Source organism: Halichoerus grypus, chromosome 7 (genome assembly GCF_964656455.1).
Source record: "Halichoerus grypus chromosome 7, mHalGry1.hap1.1, whole genome shotgun sequence".
NCBI lineage: Eukaryota > Metazoa > Chordata > Mammalia > Carnivora > Phocidae > Halichoerus > Halichoerus grypus.
The window spans coordinates 26,797,953-26,815,675 of NC_135718.1; the positions used below are offsets into that span (position 1 = coordinate 26,797,953).

Here is a 17,723-nt window from a genome sequence, read left to right on the forward strand (position 1 = left end):
AGAGAGAAAAACTTACTTTCACAAGCCATCATTTTGTCATCTGTGTTTCCTGCTCACATTATCACACAACCAAGAGAGAAAAACTTACTTTCACAAGCCATCATTTTGTCATCTGTGTTTCCTGCTCACATTATCACACAACCATCTGCTCCATAGGATTTCTTTGGGTCACAGCCCCTCTAAAGGATCTGATGGAAGTTATGGGCCCACTGTCCATATATTTTTGTATCCCTGAAGCCCGGTCATGGACCTGAAGTTAAGAACCTGTGGTCTAGTCTTTTCTCTCAGCCTTCCATTGTACATAAAAGGAAACAGCCCCAAAGAGGGGAGAGGACCTGCTCAAGGTCACCTAGTGAGTTTATAGGAGGATTGAGACTAGACCCGGTCTCCCAAGTCTCTGTCCAGGTTGCCTTGGGACATAGTAAAGATTTGTGAGTGAAAGATGGATGCTATGCATATCATGCAGAGTCTAAACAAGTTGGCACTGTGACAGGCTCTCATGGCACCCTCTACTTGTCCTTTGTGGCACTTCTCCATTTGTCACTATATATTTATTTGAGTGATTGTCTTCTTTGACACACCATAAGCTCCTGAGGGCTCCTTGAATGCCTGGACTAGGTTTCTTGCCCCCACCCCACCATCCTATCCTTGAGGCCTAGCATATAATAGGTATTCAATAATTGTATAATTGTATGATTGGATGAATGAGCATGGTGAGTGTGTGTATGTATCTCAGGTATGGAGATGGTCTCTATGTTTCAGGGTAGATTCAAGTTTAAGGGAAGTTGAAGTCTGAGGCTGAGTGAGGTGAGAAGTGTCCCAGAGCCAGGGACCACAAATGGGATCCAGAAAAAAACAGCAGGTTGGCATTCTGATAATTTTTTTCTGGCCACTGGTTGGATTCTGAATATTGTCAACTGCTCCTTCTCAAAACACTCCTTTCATGCCTTCCGGTATTTCATACTCTCCTGGTTTTCCTCTTACCTTTCTGGCCACTGCTTCTCCGCACCTGCTTGGAGACTCATCCTTTTCAACTGGAATTCTAAACGTTGAGCCCCATAGCTCAGACCTGAGTCTCTTCTCCGAATCACATCCAGTCCCATGGCTTTAAATGCCATCTATATGTAAGGGATTCCTAAATTTTGTATCCTCAGAATTCTCTTCTGAGCTTCAAAACCCATATATCCAATTGCCTATTTGACATATTCATGTGGACCTGTAATGGTCAAACTTAACGTTCATTTTTTAAAAAAGATTTTTATTTATTTATTTGAGAGAGAGAGAGAGAACACAAGCACCGACTGAGCCACCCAGGACTGAGCCACCCAGGTGCCCCATTTTTAAAAAATTTTTAGGGGCGCCCGGGTGGCTCAGTCGTTAGGTGTCTGCCTTCGGCTCAGGTCATGATCCCAGGGTCCTGGGATCGAGCCCCACATCGGGATCCCTGCTCGTCGAGAAGCCTGCTTCTCCCTCTCCCACTTGCGCTGCTTGTGTTCCCTCTCTCGCTGTGTCTCTCTCTTCAAATAATATTTAAAAATTAGATATTATTTGACAGAGAGAGAGAGAAAAACTTAACATGTTCAAAATGGAGTTTTGATTCCTGCTTTTTCAGTCTTTCCATCTTAATAAATGACACCATCTACCTGGTTGCTCAGGTCTTTAGTAGTCTTCATTTCTTCCTCTCCCTCTACTCCTTTATTTTAGTATTATTATATTTTAAGTAATCTCTATGCCTAACATGGGGCTTGCACTCATGATTCCCAGGCTCTACCAACTGTGCCAGGTAGGCACCCCCTCCCTCTACTACTTTAATCAATCACAATTCCACCACCAAAGGTGCACTGCCTGTCTCCACTGCTCTTTCCTAGGCCAAGCCATTATCATGGTTCACTCACAGATTACTAGTTATTTTTCCATCTGAAGTAGCCCTTCCTTGCTGTGGTTACTCTTTATCACATTACTTGATTTCCTCCCTTCATGGCACTTATTACAAACTGAGACACTGTGTATGTAATGAATTTATTATTGTATGTTTCTCTAATCAGAATTTAAACTGTGAGTGCAGAGCTCTATTTCATTCATTCCACAAGTATTTATCATAGGCCTACTAACCTCTGGTTCCTGTTGGAGATACTAGGGGGTAGAGGTGTGGTTTGCGGAGAGCGTGTGTGGCAGGAATTTCCCTTCAAGTTTGAAAGGTGCAGATATGGAAAGTGGATCTTGCCTAGGCCATGGACCCCAGAGTCTGGACAGTGGATGAAATAGCGGCTGCTGACTTGCTAGCAGTTGCCAAGCATGAGGCAAAGATGAAAGTGTCATGAGACTAAGGGCTGAGGTCAGCTGGAATGATAACCCCAAATCCTCCAAGGGACCACAATACCCACTGAAGCTGCTTATGGCCTCCAACTGGCATCACAAGAGGTCCCCTAAGAAAATGCTTGCCTCTAACCCCCATCTCAACACCCCAGGACTAAAAAGAAAGACGGACTGTAAGAGCCCCTGGAGCTACAAGTTGGGCTACCGCTGGAGTTGAATATATTGACAATACTAAGTCTTAATGATCAGAATGAGACTGAGATGCTCATTTCACATTTACACCTCGCAAGCTGAAACAGATCTCTTAACCGACGTAAATGTAAATAAAGTGCGTATGACGGGACTACAGGGAGTTCTGAGCACAAATGGCCGCAAGAGGACCCAAGTCCATCTAGGGCTCAGGGAAGGATTCCTTAAGGAAATGATGTTTATGCTAAGGCCCAAGGATTTCACTTCTCCCTTAAACACAGTTCACGCTCCCCATTCCCAAAGATGCCAGGCCTTTTCACCCTTCGCCACAATTGTACTCTGTTCCACCAGCCTGCAGTGCTCTCTTCGCTTCCCCTCTATTCAGTCTCACTCCTACTCGTCCTTACGTTCCAACTCAAAAGCAAAGCATGGCTGCCACCTCTCACCAAAGGAGGATTAAGTCAGTTCCTCCTCTGAGTTCCCGCAACACTTGGGTATACCATGTGGGGATTGTGCATGTACTTGCTTGTCTCCACCACCACACTGTGAGCTCATAGTGGCCCAAGAGCCCAGCAAGAGGCAAGCTCAATTGGTCTCTGCCGAACGAAGGCATGAACTAATGACTTAAATTTTTAAAAGGGGTTAGCGCCAAGCTGGGGGTAGGGGAAAATGATTCAAGGCAGAGGGGTGAGCTGAGCTCCTTGGAATGTCATCTTCACAGAACCGATCCTGGGTCGGGCTGATGTGATGAGACAACCTATTAGAAGAATCTCAATAGAAAATAGGTCAGTTTCTTCCTACCTCTTTAAGAACTAGAGGCTTCGTTTCCGCGCCTGCGCATTGAGAGAGTAAACACCTCTTTTTCACCCCCCCATCCCTATTGCCCCAACCAGCTGCAGCCTCCTCCCATACTCCCCTTCTTCAGGAGAGGTAATGGTCCGTTCCAGGGCGCCCGGCTCGTTCTAGAGGTGGCGAACATAAATGGTACGCTCCACTACCTTCATTACCTTCCGCTTTTCTCGTATCCTCTGTTCTATTTCCCCCTACCAAATGAAGCTCAATAGGCTGGCCCAAAAGAAGGGGGGGGAGTCGGGCTGAGGGGACCGGTCTGAGCCGGTCTCCGGCGCAGGCGCAGTGCGGATAAACAGGAAGCGGGCGGTGGAGGCAGCGGTGGAGGAGATCTAGGGGTTTCGGGGGGCAAACAGCGAAGAACTAAGATTATCCGGAGGCAGCAGAGGCTAACTGCGAACAAGAAAAGGAGGTTTGGCTATCTGCCTCCAGGGGACGAGAGGTCGCGGCCTCGCTCTCCGTTTAGGCTTCCGGCTCCCCAGCTTAGGCTGAGGCAGCGGCTGACAAAGGGCTCGCGCCGGTGCCGCCGCCCTTCTCATCCGGGCATTCGGGTCCCTGCGGAGAGGGAGGGGGAAGGGTAGAGGGGGAGGGGAAGGAGCAGGAAGGGCGCGCGCTTGGAGCCGAGGCCCTCTCCAGGGCTCCGGGCCGGCGGCCCAACGGACGGAGGCCGAGGAGGACCCGCAGAGGTGGCGGCGGCCGGGGGCAGGAGGATGGTGCAGAAGGAGAGCCAGGCGGCGCTGGAGGAGCGGGAGAGCGAGCTCAACTCCAACCCTGCCGCCTCCGCGGGGGCATCGTTGGAGCCGCCAGCAGCTACAGCCCCTGGAGAAGACAACTCAGCCGGGGCCGGGGGAGCAGCGGTGGCCGGGGCGGCAGGAGGGGCTCGGAGGTTCCTGTGTGGCGTAGTGGAAGGTGAGCGCTCTGGCGCGGGCTGGGCGACAGCGTCCTCCGGTTCCGCCCCGGTACTAACACATTCTCTCCTCCTGAAGGGGATGCTTTAGGAGGCTCTAAAAGGGTGTCACTCCTTTGGCTCTGAAACCTGACCCTGCTTAGACGCGGGGAGAGGCGCGACGGTGGGCCAGTCTTGCCTCACGCTCGCCTCTCCCCTCACGTTGTTCTGCAGCGTTGGATTCCCCGCTGGCTATTAACTGGCCGGCCCCCACCCGCCTTGGGCTGGAGCCAGGCCTGCTCCTGCGGAGGCGGCGGTGAGGAGCCTGGTGTTAGGCTCCGAGTTGTACGTCTTTGTACCTCGGGATCTTGTTCCCTAGGGTGGTCTCTTCAAATGATAAAACGTATGTAATGCTGCTGTCCTCACCCTTTGGAAAAAAAATCAGCCCCCACAGATGTGCTTGTATTCCTGGAGTGAAGAGACGCACGGTCGGCCTAGGGTTTTACAAATTCTCCCTTTGCTTAGTTTTTTTGGTTTGTTTTTTGTTTTTTGCTGGCCAGTCCCCACGCCCCCACCCATTGGAGTTTCTTTAGCAGCCTAGAAAATTGTCCTTAGCCAACTGCTGTGCTTTGGCTCTGGGGGATGAAGCTTTGACTTTAATAGTATCAGAGATACGGAATTTTAATTTAGGGCCTGCAGAAGAGGATTAAAAATGCCCTTCTGATTCTCCCTTCCCATTTCAAAAGATGCCGGCTTTTTTTTTTTTTTTTCTTTTTTCTTTTTTTGGTCTTTGGGGAAAATGGCTTGAAGACTATCACAGTTTATGAATATAGTGGACAGATATTCAACTGAACATTATATGGAACCATGAGTTACTTGTGTTAATTGATTTTGCCTTGAATACAGAATGTATTTTACTTTTCTGAAGTCTTGGCTGTCTGCTTTATTAGTTGTCTCTAGTATATAATGGTGTGCATAGGGGTAACGCTGTATAAAAATTCGGAGAAATAGAAGGGTTGCCCTATTGGTTGACAGCTTCAGCTTTTCCAATGTTAGCATATATATTTATTTGAAGGATGGGTGGTGGCTGTGGTATTTTAGATAAAGTTTATAGGGGAGAACAGACTAATATGTAGTTACAGTAAGGAGTGAAATAATTCACAGGTTAATATCTTGGAGAATTTGGGGGAAAGACAAAATGGAAAACTACTTACGTATTTGGAGTCACTGTTTTTGAAAACATGATTGCTTTGTGTGACTTAATCTGTTGGTGCATTCATTGGGCTTGTTTCCGTGCAGGGAGAGTCTAGAAAAAGTATGTATTTTGTCATCACAGATCTTGGGGTGGAGGGTTGAGAAGTGCTAGGGGATATAGAAATTTTAGAGCTAGGCTAGAATGAAGCTAAGGAAACTTGCCTGCTACATCTTCAGTAATTACGGAGAAAATCTCGTTGTGGTTTAAATAAGTTGGTTTGTTTTTTTCAGAGTAGTATTGAAAGGAACTACTCAGAATAGAGTTGTCTGGCATCTATTGTTCCTCCTTCCATATGTATTTTTTTCTTGGTGACTGAGTACCTGATTGGGGGGGGGGGTAGTTCTAAGTTGGTGCCATTCTTAAAAAATGAATGAAGAAAGGAAATAACTGTGGGTATTGGCAGGATTCCTTTTTAAAAATTTTCTTTTCCTTACAGACCTTTGTTGGTCATAACTCATGTAATAGCACTATTTCCTCTTTGTGGTGACAGTTAACCCAAACCATGAACCTGACTCTCAGCAAAGTTAGGGTTTGTGAAGATAAAATGTTTCTTTTATATATTGAAGCAACTCTAAAGGAGTGTTTAATGTTACTTAGAGTTAAGCAACTCTAAAGGAGTGTTTCCTTTAAGAGAAAAATGATAATGCCAAGTGTTGTAGGAAATCTAGAAAGACGTGTATAAAATTTACCTGATGGTTTAAATTACTTGTAAGCGGTAACACTGAATTGTCAAGATTGAAAGTGCTGCAGTTTCATACATAGGTATGCAATGAATTTTTCTTTGGTTGTCATTGTTCTTATTTGTGACACAGAGTAACCATCCTGTGTAGAGATTGGACTTTAATGCATTACAGAAATTTCAGTTTTAGGTAGTCTCTTAAGGAGAGAGAGAGAGAGAGAGAGAGAGAGAGAGAGAGTGTGTGTGTGTGTGTGTGTAGAGCATTTTGGGTTCTTGATACAATCTTAATCGTAGTACTCCTGAGAGGTTGTCTTTACCTCTTGCAGGTGATTAGACAGAGGTGGAAAATAAAGGTTAGGCAAGCTGTAGGGTGTGATTAGCACACGAGGGAGCTGCAAATACCAGTTTGGTGCTTATACCACTACTTAAGTCATTCCTCTGCGGATTTGTTTCCTGCAATATGTGTTGGTACTGCTTTGCCCCCTTCTGGGACAGTGGAGCAAGTCACATTCTTGAATTTCCAGTTGTTCCGACCTTTGCTCTGGAATTGAGACTACTTGAGATTCCTATTTGGGCCAGCTCCAGTGTTGAATTTGTTGTGAATGTAGTTTAAGGCATTTTTGGACCCTTTTATTATATCAGGAACTTAAAAAAAAAAAAAAAAGGTTATCATAAAATTAATTCAGTCAGATTTTTTTCTAATTCTCTTCCTGATTTTTTTTTTTTGCCCCTACCTTTTTACTCTCCCACCCCCACTCTAAAGTCAGTTTAACTTCTCTCTCTGGTAGTAATTGTTACTATAAGCGGTTTGGGATTACTTTGCTTCCCCTTCCTCTGTTTTAAGATTGAGATCTTTTTAAAAAGTTAGGTTTAGGGGCACCTAATCCTAACTGGGTCAGTCAGTAGAGCATCCAGTTCTTGGGTCATGAGTTCAAGCCCCACATTGGGTGTGGAGATTACTTAAAGAAAATAATGAAAAGTTAGTTTTAGGGGCGCCTGGCTGGCTCAGTCGGAGGAGCATGCGACTCTTGTTGTTGGGGTTGTGAGTTCGAGCCCCACATTGGGTGTAGAGATGAAAAAAAAAACACCTTAAATTAGATTTAAACATATTTGGTCTTTTTTGGCAGTGAAAAGAGATGATGTTATAGGTGTTTTAAAAATAGCTATTGTATAAGTAATAAGTGTTAATGGTAGAAAAATCAGAAAATTTACCTAAGCAAAAAGGGAGTAAAAGTCATTTTATAACATCACCATCCAAAGACACCTTAATGTTTTACTAAATAGCCTTCATATACTGGTATATTGTACACGCTTTTTTACAAAATGGGATTGTACTGTATGTTTTGTAATCTGCTTTTCTCAACAGTTTACCACATTTTGAAACTTGAAAATAATTTCATTCTTACTTTGAATCTAGGATTTTATGGAAGACCTTGGGTTATGGAACAGAGAAAAGAACTCTTTAGAAGGTAAATTTTTTACTTTCTGAAGGAGAGCCTTAAACCATTAACATTTCCTTTTGTTTGAAGAAAAACTAACACTGAGTAGGCCAGGTGCGTTTTGATGATTTCTCAGTTGCAGAAGTTAATTTTACCTTGGTCTTTTACCTCTTCTTCACCTATGCCAGGGGTTTTCAAAGTTTCTTGGGGAAACTGAATAGGTTTTGGGCTTCACCTGTGTTACTCGGAGCTGTTTTTATTTAAGACTTTAATATGTTGACATTTCTTGTAATACTTAAATTTTTTTACATTTCTACTGGATTACAAAAAGGTTAAAAGCTACTGCCCTAGAATATTATTAGCTGTTTAAGAGATGGAGATGCTCCAAGAAAAGGGAAATATTGTGATTTATAGCCTATACTTGTTGCCTATTTATACATATGTAATCTTCTTTCCCTTAAGGCTCCAGAAATGGGAATTAAATACATACTTGTATGCCCCAAAAGATGACTACAAACATAGGATGTTTTGGCGAGAGATGTATTCTGTGGAGGAAGCTGGTAATCTTTCTCTTTTTAATCCATAAATTCAGAATATGTTAAGAAAACAGCTATATTTCAGATGTAGTTATACAAAAATTTTATTAAGTATTTCATTTTCTCTTCATAGGTAGTTTCCTTTTCTTCTTTCTGATAATTCTATGTGAGTTGTAGTGCAGATTGAAAGAGTAGCACTAACGATGCACAGCCATGGTGTGATTCATGGTTATGCCAGTCTGACTCCAACCTGTTCTGTAATCATAAATTGTACTTTTTAACTTCTGTCAGTGGTCTGAACGGTAGGCCACTGGACAAAAGGGTGCTGAAGCAGTAGGCCTAGGGCAAGGCAAGTGAGGCACTTGCCTTGGGTGCAAAATTTAAGGGACTCCAAAAAAATCAGTGGTCAAGATAAATAATATCTTAAGCAATTTTTAAACCAAAATTAATGCAAAAAAAAAAAAATCCACGAACAAGATACCAAAATTTTAAGTAAAGACAGGATCCGTATTACTGATCCTTTTGCTTCAGACTCAAGTATGGCTTGGTCTTGACCACTTGATTACTTGTCTGTATTTAAAATAAAGATCTCACCCTAGTCTAGGCTTATACTAAAGTGAAAAGCCATCACAAACTATCCTTGCTACGTGTCATCTTATGTTGAGTTAAGTACATAAAATTTGTACATAAGATAGTACATCACAGAACCTCCTTCTAAATTAGATAAGTGGTACTTTTATTTGGGGACTTGTAAATGGGGAAACATTTTTATACTTGGAATTAAATGGTATACACATGTAGCTAATAAGATACTTGGTTACAGAGTGTAGCCAAGGCACTGAAGGCAGAAAGTTTTCTTAAATTATGAAGAAGCAATTAAAACGTATTCCATCTCCATCTAGTGTTGTTGCTTACTACTCTATATAATTTAAGTGTGTGTTCAACTTAATTATTTTTTGGTGGTGCCGGTAATGAAATTTTATGTGATCAGTAATCAAAATATAGTCAAATGACTATCTTGAGATACCACTGAAAGTTATGTAAAGATACATCCTGTGGTATATAGAATAGGATTTTATTTTACTTAGGAAAATTGTCTATCACATTTTAAAAACTTAAAGGATAAGGATTGTTAAGGCCATCACTTAACCCTGGTTGTTAAGAACATGTTTTTCTTTTTTTCAATTATAAAGTAGTTATATGTAGATTTTTTTATTTAAGAATGTCAGTTGTTCAGAGACTACAAAAACAGAAACCATCTCAAATACTGTAGGAAATAAAAATGGTTTATATTCAGTAAGAGAAGTGATGCTTAATTGAATATTTTTGAGAAATGGCAGTGAAAGGAAGAGAATGCTTATTGATTTTAGGGTGACATTAAGTCACATGAGGTTCGTGGCATTTTATATGGCCTGTTGTCACATTGGACGTGACAGTTTGTAAAACTTAAGGGACTTTTCCTTTCTTGAGCTATTGCAAACTGGAGAAAATGACCTCTTCTCTTTAGTTGAAAGGTGAAGGTTCTTTTAGTTTTCTGTGCTGCTTTCTAAAAACATGGACTCTTTTCTTTAGAGCAACTTATGACTCTCATCTCTGCTGCACGGGAATACGAGATAGAGTTCATCTATGCTATCTCACCTGGTTTGGATATTACCTTTTCTAACCCCAAGGAAGTATCGACATTGAAACGCAAACTGGACCAGGTAACTTCGTTACTTTCTCATTATTTGTCCCTAAATCAGTAAACACTGTTTTCTGAGTTGCTTTTATGAAGTTAAAGGGAAAGCAAACTTTGGGGTTCCTGGGTGGCTCAGTTCGTTGTGTCTGACTCTTGATCTCAGTTCAGGTTTTGATCTCAGGGTCATGAGTTCAGGCCCCCTGTTGGGCTCCACACTGGACATGGAGCCTACTTAAAAAAAAAAAAAAAAGGAAACCAAATTTATTCTTCTTTGCTTCTGTACCATTTTTTTACTTTAATGCTCTTCACAGAAGGATATTTTGTGAGTCAAGAGAGCTTTACTGGAGCTACCAGTGCTTCTCAGACTTCAGTTTGCATGAGAACTACCTTAAAAGAAATGCTTAGAAGTGATTCTTAAAAGAATGCTGATAGGGTCCATTTCCAGAGAATCTTAAACTCACTTGGGGTGGGAATACGGACTTGGGTGGGACTTGTCTCAGAATTCAGGTTGTCCAGAATCACATTTTGAGAAACTCTGTATATTATTGGGTACTTGACTGAATTTGTGACCAGGGTTGTAGAAACAGGGTTTTACCTGTTAAGACATCAGTTTCGTTTGTTGATATGGACAAGAGAGATAATTCAGTCTGGAAATGGTTGGCTGGTTTCCCAAGATTAGAAGGAAAACAGACTAGGTAGACGTGTAAACTGATTAGAATCTAAGTTCTGCTTAACATAAAAGCTGCGCATCTTGGGATGCCTGGGTCGCTCAGTCAGTTAAGCAGCTACCTTCGGCTCAGGTCATGATCCCAGGGTCCTGGGATTAAGTCCCCCATTGGGCTCCTTGCTCAGCGGGGAGCCTGCTTCTCCCTCTGCCTGCCACTCCCCCTGCTTGTGTGCATGCTTGTGCGCACTCTCTCTCCTCTGACAAATAAATCTTGAAAAAGCTGCACGTCTTTTCTGGTAAATTTGCTGAACATTACACATATAAACGTGTGCATGTTTCTTTAGGCAAAGGTTTACATTTTTTTAAAGACTTTTTTAGGGGCGCCTGGGTGGCTTAGTTGTTAAGCGTCTATCTTCGGCTCAGGTCATGATTCCAGGGTCCTGGGATCGAGCCCCACATTGGGCTCCCTGCTCGTAGGAAGCCTGCTTCTCCCTCTCCCACTCCCCCTGCTTGTGTTCCCTCTCTCGCTGTGTCTCTCTCTGTCAAATAAATAAAATCTTTAAAAAAAAAAATTTTTTTTTAGAATTTATTTTAGAGAGAGTGAGGGGAGGGGCAGAGGGAGAGGAAGAGAGAGTCCTAAGCAGACTCCACACTGATTGCAGAGCCTGCTTGGGGCTCCATCTCACAACCCTGAGATCACGACCTGAGCTGAAACCGAGTTGGAAGCTTAACCAACTGCACCACCCAGGCACCCTGGCACAGGTTTATATTATTGATGGCATTAAGATGATTAAAAATTAATGAGGTTAGGGCGCCTGGGTGGCTCAGTCGTTAAGCGTCTGCCTTCAGCTCGGGTCATGATCCCAGGGTCCTGGGATCGAGCCCCACGTTGGGCTCCCTGCTCCACGGGAAGCCTGCTTCTCCCGCTCCCACTCCCCCTGCTTGTGTTCCCTCTCTCTCTCTGGGTCTCTCTCTGTCAAATAAATAAATAAAATCTTTAAAAAAAAAAAATGAGGTTAAATTTCCATGAATATGCTTTTTTTTTTTTTTTAAGAGCGTGGTGGGGGCAGAGGAAGAGTGAGTTTTGTTTTTTGTTTGTTTGTTTGAGAAAGAATCTTGAGCAAGTTCCACGCCCAGCACAGAGCCTGATATGGGGCTCGATCTCACAAACCTGAGATCATGACCTGAGCAGAAATCAAGAGTGGGCCACCTGACTGACTGAGCCACCCAGGCTTTTTAAGAGGTTATTTTCCTGTTTGTTCAAATACTACTGCTACGTTCCTTTAGATTCATGGACTAGTTAGGTTTATGTGCAGAGATTAATTAAGATCAGTGTGTCTTTGGAACTAGAACAGGCCTAGGTTTTTCGCCTCTTGAGTTCACTTATTTGTGTTTTTGTATTTTTCTGTTTGGTCTTCTATAATCATCAGCCAAGGAGGTGTAGGATAGGCCATATTGTTGAAGCTTTATTGGAACATACTGCATTCAAACCCAAATGAAAAATGTTTCCTAAACTTGTCTAGCTGTTTAACATAGAAAATATAAAAACAATAGGTTTGGCTTTGAACACCCTAAAGAAAATGTTTGATTTAGGTACAACTGTTACATGTCTGCTTTAATATTTGGAATCCTGTTTTTTATGTAAGCTCTATGCCCATTGTGGGGCTTGGAATTCAAGATCCCGAGATCAAGAGTTGCCTGCTCTACTGATCGAGCCAGACGCCCCTTGTATTTTTACTCTAAAATGAGCTGCTAAAGGGATGCCTGGGTTGCGCTAGTTGGTTGAGCGCTTGACTCTTGGTTTCAGCTCGGGTCATGATCTTGGGGTCCTGAGATTGAGCCCCATTTCTGTGCTGGTCTCCCTGCTCAGCAAGGAGTCTGCTTGTTTCTCCCTCTCTCTGCCCCTTCCCCTGCTTGCGTGTGCATACGCGCTCTCTCTCAAATAAAGGAATAAATCTTTTTAAAAAATGAGCTACTAAAACATCTTGGTTTTTTTGTTGTTGTTTTGTTTTACCTTTTCTAGGTTTCTCAGTTTGGGTGCAGGTCATTTGCCTTGCTTTTTGATGATATTGATCATAATATGTGTGCAGCAGACAAAGAGGTATTCAGTTCTTTCGCTCATGCCCAGGTCTCCATCACAAATGAAATTTATCAGTACCTAGGAGAGCCAGAAACTTTCCTCTTCTGTCCCACAGGTATTGTATATAAAAGCTTTATATTTAACTAGTCTTAAGATTTTTTTTAGAATTTATTTTAGAGAGAGTGGGGGGAGGGGTAGAGGGAGAGGAAGAGAGAGTCCTAAGCAGACTCCACACTGATTGCAGAGCCTGCTTGGGGCTCCATCTCACAACCCTGAGATGGTTTCAAAGAATCCTGTATGGGTTTTACTGTGTTGTCCCCTCTCCCTTTGTGGTGTATAAAGGTAGGAATTACCTTTCTAGAAGACGTTTCTCAAGGCCTTACACTAGAGAAGTTTTAGGGACTAATAAATGGCAACTGAACAAGCAAAAGATTTCATGTATTTTTAGTGCTGGAAGTATCTGAACAGTACATTTTCAGGATTGAAGGAAGGATAGTATTATCAAAATGAAAAACTAGAAAAAAGCAAATTTACATTGCTTTTAACTTAGTCACTTCTCATTTCCTCCTACTTGTTCCTTTTTTCTGCCTGTGCATATCTGTATCCTTTTTCACTCTTCCCACTTCCATCTGGGCTCTTATTTCCAGTAGTCAGCCTAGAAAACTTGCCAATTTTTTCTCCTTTCCCTCCCCTCTAGGTCCTTCCATTGAAAATATATTAGCCTCTCTTAGTTCCCTCTCAAAATTTGGCTTATAAGAAATTTCCCCCTGACTTGATTTCTTTTTCAGGAAGAAATAAATAAGTTCTAGGAAATTTTAGTCTGAGTTTATTTAACTTTGTGTGTATGTCTGTTTTCAAGTACTATGAATCGTGAACCTTATATCAGTGGTCTGATACTACATGAATACTCAAGTAATGTTTAATAAGATTATGTGGGAAATACTTAATTCACTGCAAATTACAGTTTACTTGCAGTTGAATACTAATAGCCATGGGCATAATGTTGCATTCTTTCTGTTATGATATTACCAATTTGTTCTATTTGGCCTCTAATTGTTACTGAGAAATGTAGGCAGTTCAGAAGTATGTAGAAAATGCTAAAAATTCCAATTATTTCTTTAGTAAAATTGTGTTTTTAGTGACTGTAGGGTAATAAGGATCGGTCTGTATTATTGGAGGAAGAATATCAGATTTTATGAATTGAGTCACTTTTATTTTTTTGAGTTGATTCTTTAATGAACTACCCACTTCGGAATTTAGAATTGATAGACATTTTTTCCCCCATTTAAAAACCCATGACCATTTTATTCCTGACTATTTTACTTAATTTTCCCTCCTACATTCAGAATATTGTGGCACTTTCTGTTACCCAAATGTGTCTCAGTCTCCTTATTTAAGGACTGTGGGTGAAAAGCTTCTACCCGGAATTGAGGTGCTTTGGACAGGTAAGTCTTTAAGATTTATACAGTAAAACTTTAGATAAGTAGAACTTAAAAAAATTGGTTGTTCTGCTTAATTGGATGCTTTTTGAAAACTGAGCCTGAACCAGAAAACTTTGTTGTTAAAATTCTCTTTTATGAAGTATACATTCTTCATTTAGTATAAAAAACATCTCTGAGGATTTTGCAGTGAATCTGAGTATTGGTTGTTGATAAATAATAGGGAACTGGGCTAAAGGATGTTGATCTCAGCCTTAGGAGAGTATTTTATTTTATCAAATGAAAGCTATCATGCTGGATTGTCAGCTAGTAATCACTGTGTTGTATTATAATGGAAAAAATTTGTTCACATGAAAATTTGTTTCTTAATGTATCAGTTTGAGGGAGCCTGCACAAATCTCTTATCTTTTTACTACTATTTCCATTTCTAATAATGTGATCTGAGGGAATACTGGGGGTGGTTGGGTAAAACTGAGTAAAAAGACATGTTGTGTTACTTTGAAAAGAAAAATTGTTGGAAAGTATATATATAACAAAATACAATCAAAAATTGAATGCAGTATATTTTGAAGAGTCATGTTTGAGGGTCTTTTAACAAATGGTCATCATTATTTCTAGGTCCCAAAGTTGTTTCTAAAGAAATTCCGGTGGAGTCCATTGAAGAGGTTTCTAAGATTATTAAGAGAGCTCCAGTAATCTGGGATAACATTCATGCTAATGATTATGATCAGAAGAGACTATTTCTGGGGCCATACAAAGGAAGATCCACAGAACTCATCCCACGGTTAAAAGGAGTCCTTACTAATCCAAATTGTGAATTTGAAGCCAACTATGTTGCTATCCACACCCTTGCCACCTGGTACAAATCAAACATGAATGGAGTGAGAAAAGATGTAGTGATGAGTAAGTCGACAACTTTGGGGGGAGAGGTGGAGTTAACTAAAGCTGTTGGCAAGTATGTGTTCCTTTGTCGTCATAATTTAAGAGGTTTTTAAAGTGTGTTGTTTAGTCCTGTGAATGAGATATATATGTGATTAGAAGAAGGGCTGAGTGGCTTTGGACAAATTATTTAATAACTTCTTGGGCTCAGTTCTTTGCTTCCCCTTTTCTCCCAGTTCTTTGCTTTTTTTCTTTTTCTTTTTCCCCAGTTCTTTGCTTTTAAAATGTGACTTAGTCTTTGAAGTCTGAGTACTAGACAAGTAGTCTTTGAGTGTTCTTGTTATCCCTAGAATTATTCTGATTCAGTTTGTGTTTTCTGGTGATTTTTATTAAATGGGATATTTAATTTATTTTATTTGAGAGAGAGAGCATGAGCACAAGCCTAGGGAGGAGCAGGCAGAGGGACAAGCAGACTCCCCGCTGAGCAGGGAGACTGATGTGGGACCCAAGACCCTGGGATCATGACCTGAGCCGAAGGCAGATGCTTAACCGACTGAGCCTCTCAGGCACCTCACATTCATTGACATTTAAACACATATTAAGATGTGGCAAGTGCACCTTCCTGGCACTAAGATGCAAAGAATAAAGTAGTCCCCACTTTTGAAGAACATAGTCTGGTTTTGAATAAAGCATGTAGGCGACTGTGCTGTGGTTTGATAAATACTGAGGTAGTTGTCTACAGAGTGCTGTGGGAATACAGAGGAGAGACTGTTTATTTCTGCTAAGCAGAAGTGGTGGTAAGAAACAGTCTCATAGAGGAGGGAGTACTTAAACTGCATCAAAGTATGCGTAAAGGTTGCTGGGCCTTAAAGTGTTGGTGGGCAAGACGAAAACACTGGACACTGAAAATTTGAAGTTACCTGAATTTTGGCCCATTTAGGAGGTGTGGAAATGTCACATTATGATGCTTTGGGTGTGGTATGTAGTCAAATAGTTGTGTTTTTTCCTGAGTTCTGTACTACTACTTCAAAATCTGTTTATTGGGATAATACCTCCCATTAAGGCTCATTGTGGATCTCCCCATTAAAAAATAAAATAAGATTTCAGTCTTCTCTGTATATATGGCACCTACCTCCTATATCTCTTTTTTCAAAGATTCCATTTATTTGAGAGAGCGCACAAGCAGGGGGAGCAGCAGGCAGAAGGAGAGGGAGAAGCAGGCTCCCCACTGAGCAGAAAGCCTGACGTGGGGCTCGATCCTAGGACACTGGGAATCATGACCTGAGCCAAAGGCAGATGCTTAACTGACTGAGCCACCCAGGCTCCCACCTCTACCTCCTACCTCTTTTAAGGCAGAGCATGAAGCACATTAAGGAGTAGTAGATAATTAGCCAAACTGGGCCGTATGCAGGGAAATACAAAGGAAAGCTAAGAATAGGAGGGTTTTGGATACTAAGCCAAAGAGTTCAGACCTTATTTATTTATTTATTTTTTAAGATTTTATTTATTTATTTGACAGAGAGAGGCACAGCGAGAGAGGGAACACAAGCAGGGGGAGTGGGAGAGGGAGAAGTAGGTTTCCCGCGGAGCAGGGAGCCTGAAGCGGGGCTCGATCCCAGGACCCTGGGATCACGACCTGAGCCAAAGGCAGACGCTTAAGAACTGAGCCACCCAGGCGCCCAGACCTTCTTTTTTCTAACACTATCCTGGTTCAGAGCTTCATTATGTGCTTATTATCTGTGCTCATATGTGGGTTCTCTACTGATTTTTCTCTTCCCCCCTCAATACAGTTACTAATTTGCTTATTATTTTTTCGTAATGATTTGCCCATTAAGTTATAAGCTCTGAAGGGTTGGGAATGTTTTCTTTATGGAAATCATAGTGCCTTAAACCTCACGTTCCCAATGATTGGTACTCAGTGAACCTTTATGAATGACTTCCAGTGATTCTAAACTTAGTGTTCCGTATTTCAAGTGGGATGTTACATGCAGCAATGCATTTAGATGACTTATAGGTGAAGTGGTTCAGTTAGGTTGTGTTTGCATTTTTATGTTTAAGTTTTGTTCTTTTTCCTATTCTTTGTTTCTCTAGTTGTACTGTGATAAGTGGTGTTTTGCATTTGTTCCTCTCATCAGGAGGCTTTTGTAATCAAAACTGTTTTTTGTGTTCTTTCTTTTTTTTTTGCAGCCGACAGTGAAGACAGTACTGTATCGATCCAGATAAAGTTAGAAAATGAAGGCAGTGATGAAGATATTGAAACTGACGTGCTCTATAGTCCACAGATGGCCCTAAAGTTAGCTTTAACAGAATGGTTGCAGGAGTTTGGTGTACCTCATCAGTATAGCAGTAAGTTTGGCCCTTTTAACGGAGTTAGATCATATGGTTGAGTCCTAAAGTAAAGAACATTTGATGTGCCTATCATAGGCCCACCAAACAAAATTTAGGAAGGGATCTAGAGAATAAGGTCTTTAAAATCTTAACTTTTGGTCTTAAGTAGGTTTTATCTTGATGGAATGCTGATTTGTTTTAAAAAGTCTTTTTTGGAATAGTGGTTTTTAGATCTAGATCTTCAAAAGAGAAGATAATAATACGTGTTGGCATATTTAGGGGATGTTTATCATGTTTCTTTTTTCCTCTCTTCCCTCCCTACCTCCCTGATGGTTTAGAGAAATTGCACTTTTTTTTTTTTTAAGATTTTATTTATTTATTTATTTGACAGAGAGAGCAAAGTAGGGGAAGCAGCAGGCAGAGGAAGAGGGAGAAGCAGACTCCCTACTGAGCAGGGAGCCCAGTGTGGGGCTCAATCCCAGGACCCTGGGATCATGACCTGA

The 17,723-nt window shown here is 41.5% G+C and overlaps 1 protein-coding gene across 1 annotated transcript in view; it reads left to right on the forward strand.

Moving 5' to 3' along the window:
• Window positions 1-3,625: 3,625 nt before the first annotated feature.
• Window positions 3,626-17,723, forward strand: part of OGA (O-GlcNAcase) — a 28,337-nt gene continuing 14,239 nt past the window's right edge. The window contains exons 1-8 of the mRNA XM_036086190.2: window positions 3,626-4,263; window positions 7,592-7,643; window positions 8,076-8,173; window positions 9,722-9,852; window positions 12,518-12,689; window positions 13,921-14,019; window positions 14,632-14,916; window positions 17,080-17,238. Coding sequence (XP_035942083.1) covers window positions 4,065-4,263; window positions 7,592-7,643; window positions 8,076-8,173; window positions 9,722-9,852; window positions 12,518-12,689; window positions 13,921-14,019; window positions 14,632-14,916; window positions 17,080-17,238 — 1,195 coding nt within the window. The 5' untranslated portion in view covers window positions 3,626-4,064. The remainder of the gene's footprint in view (window positions 4,264-7,591; window positions 7,644-8,075; window positions 8,174-9,721; window positions 9,853-12,517; window positions 12,690-13,920; window positions 14,020-14,631; window positions 14,917-17,079; window positions 17,239-17,723) is intronic.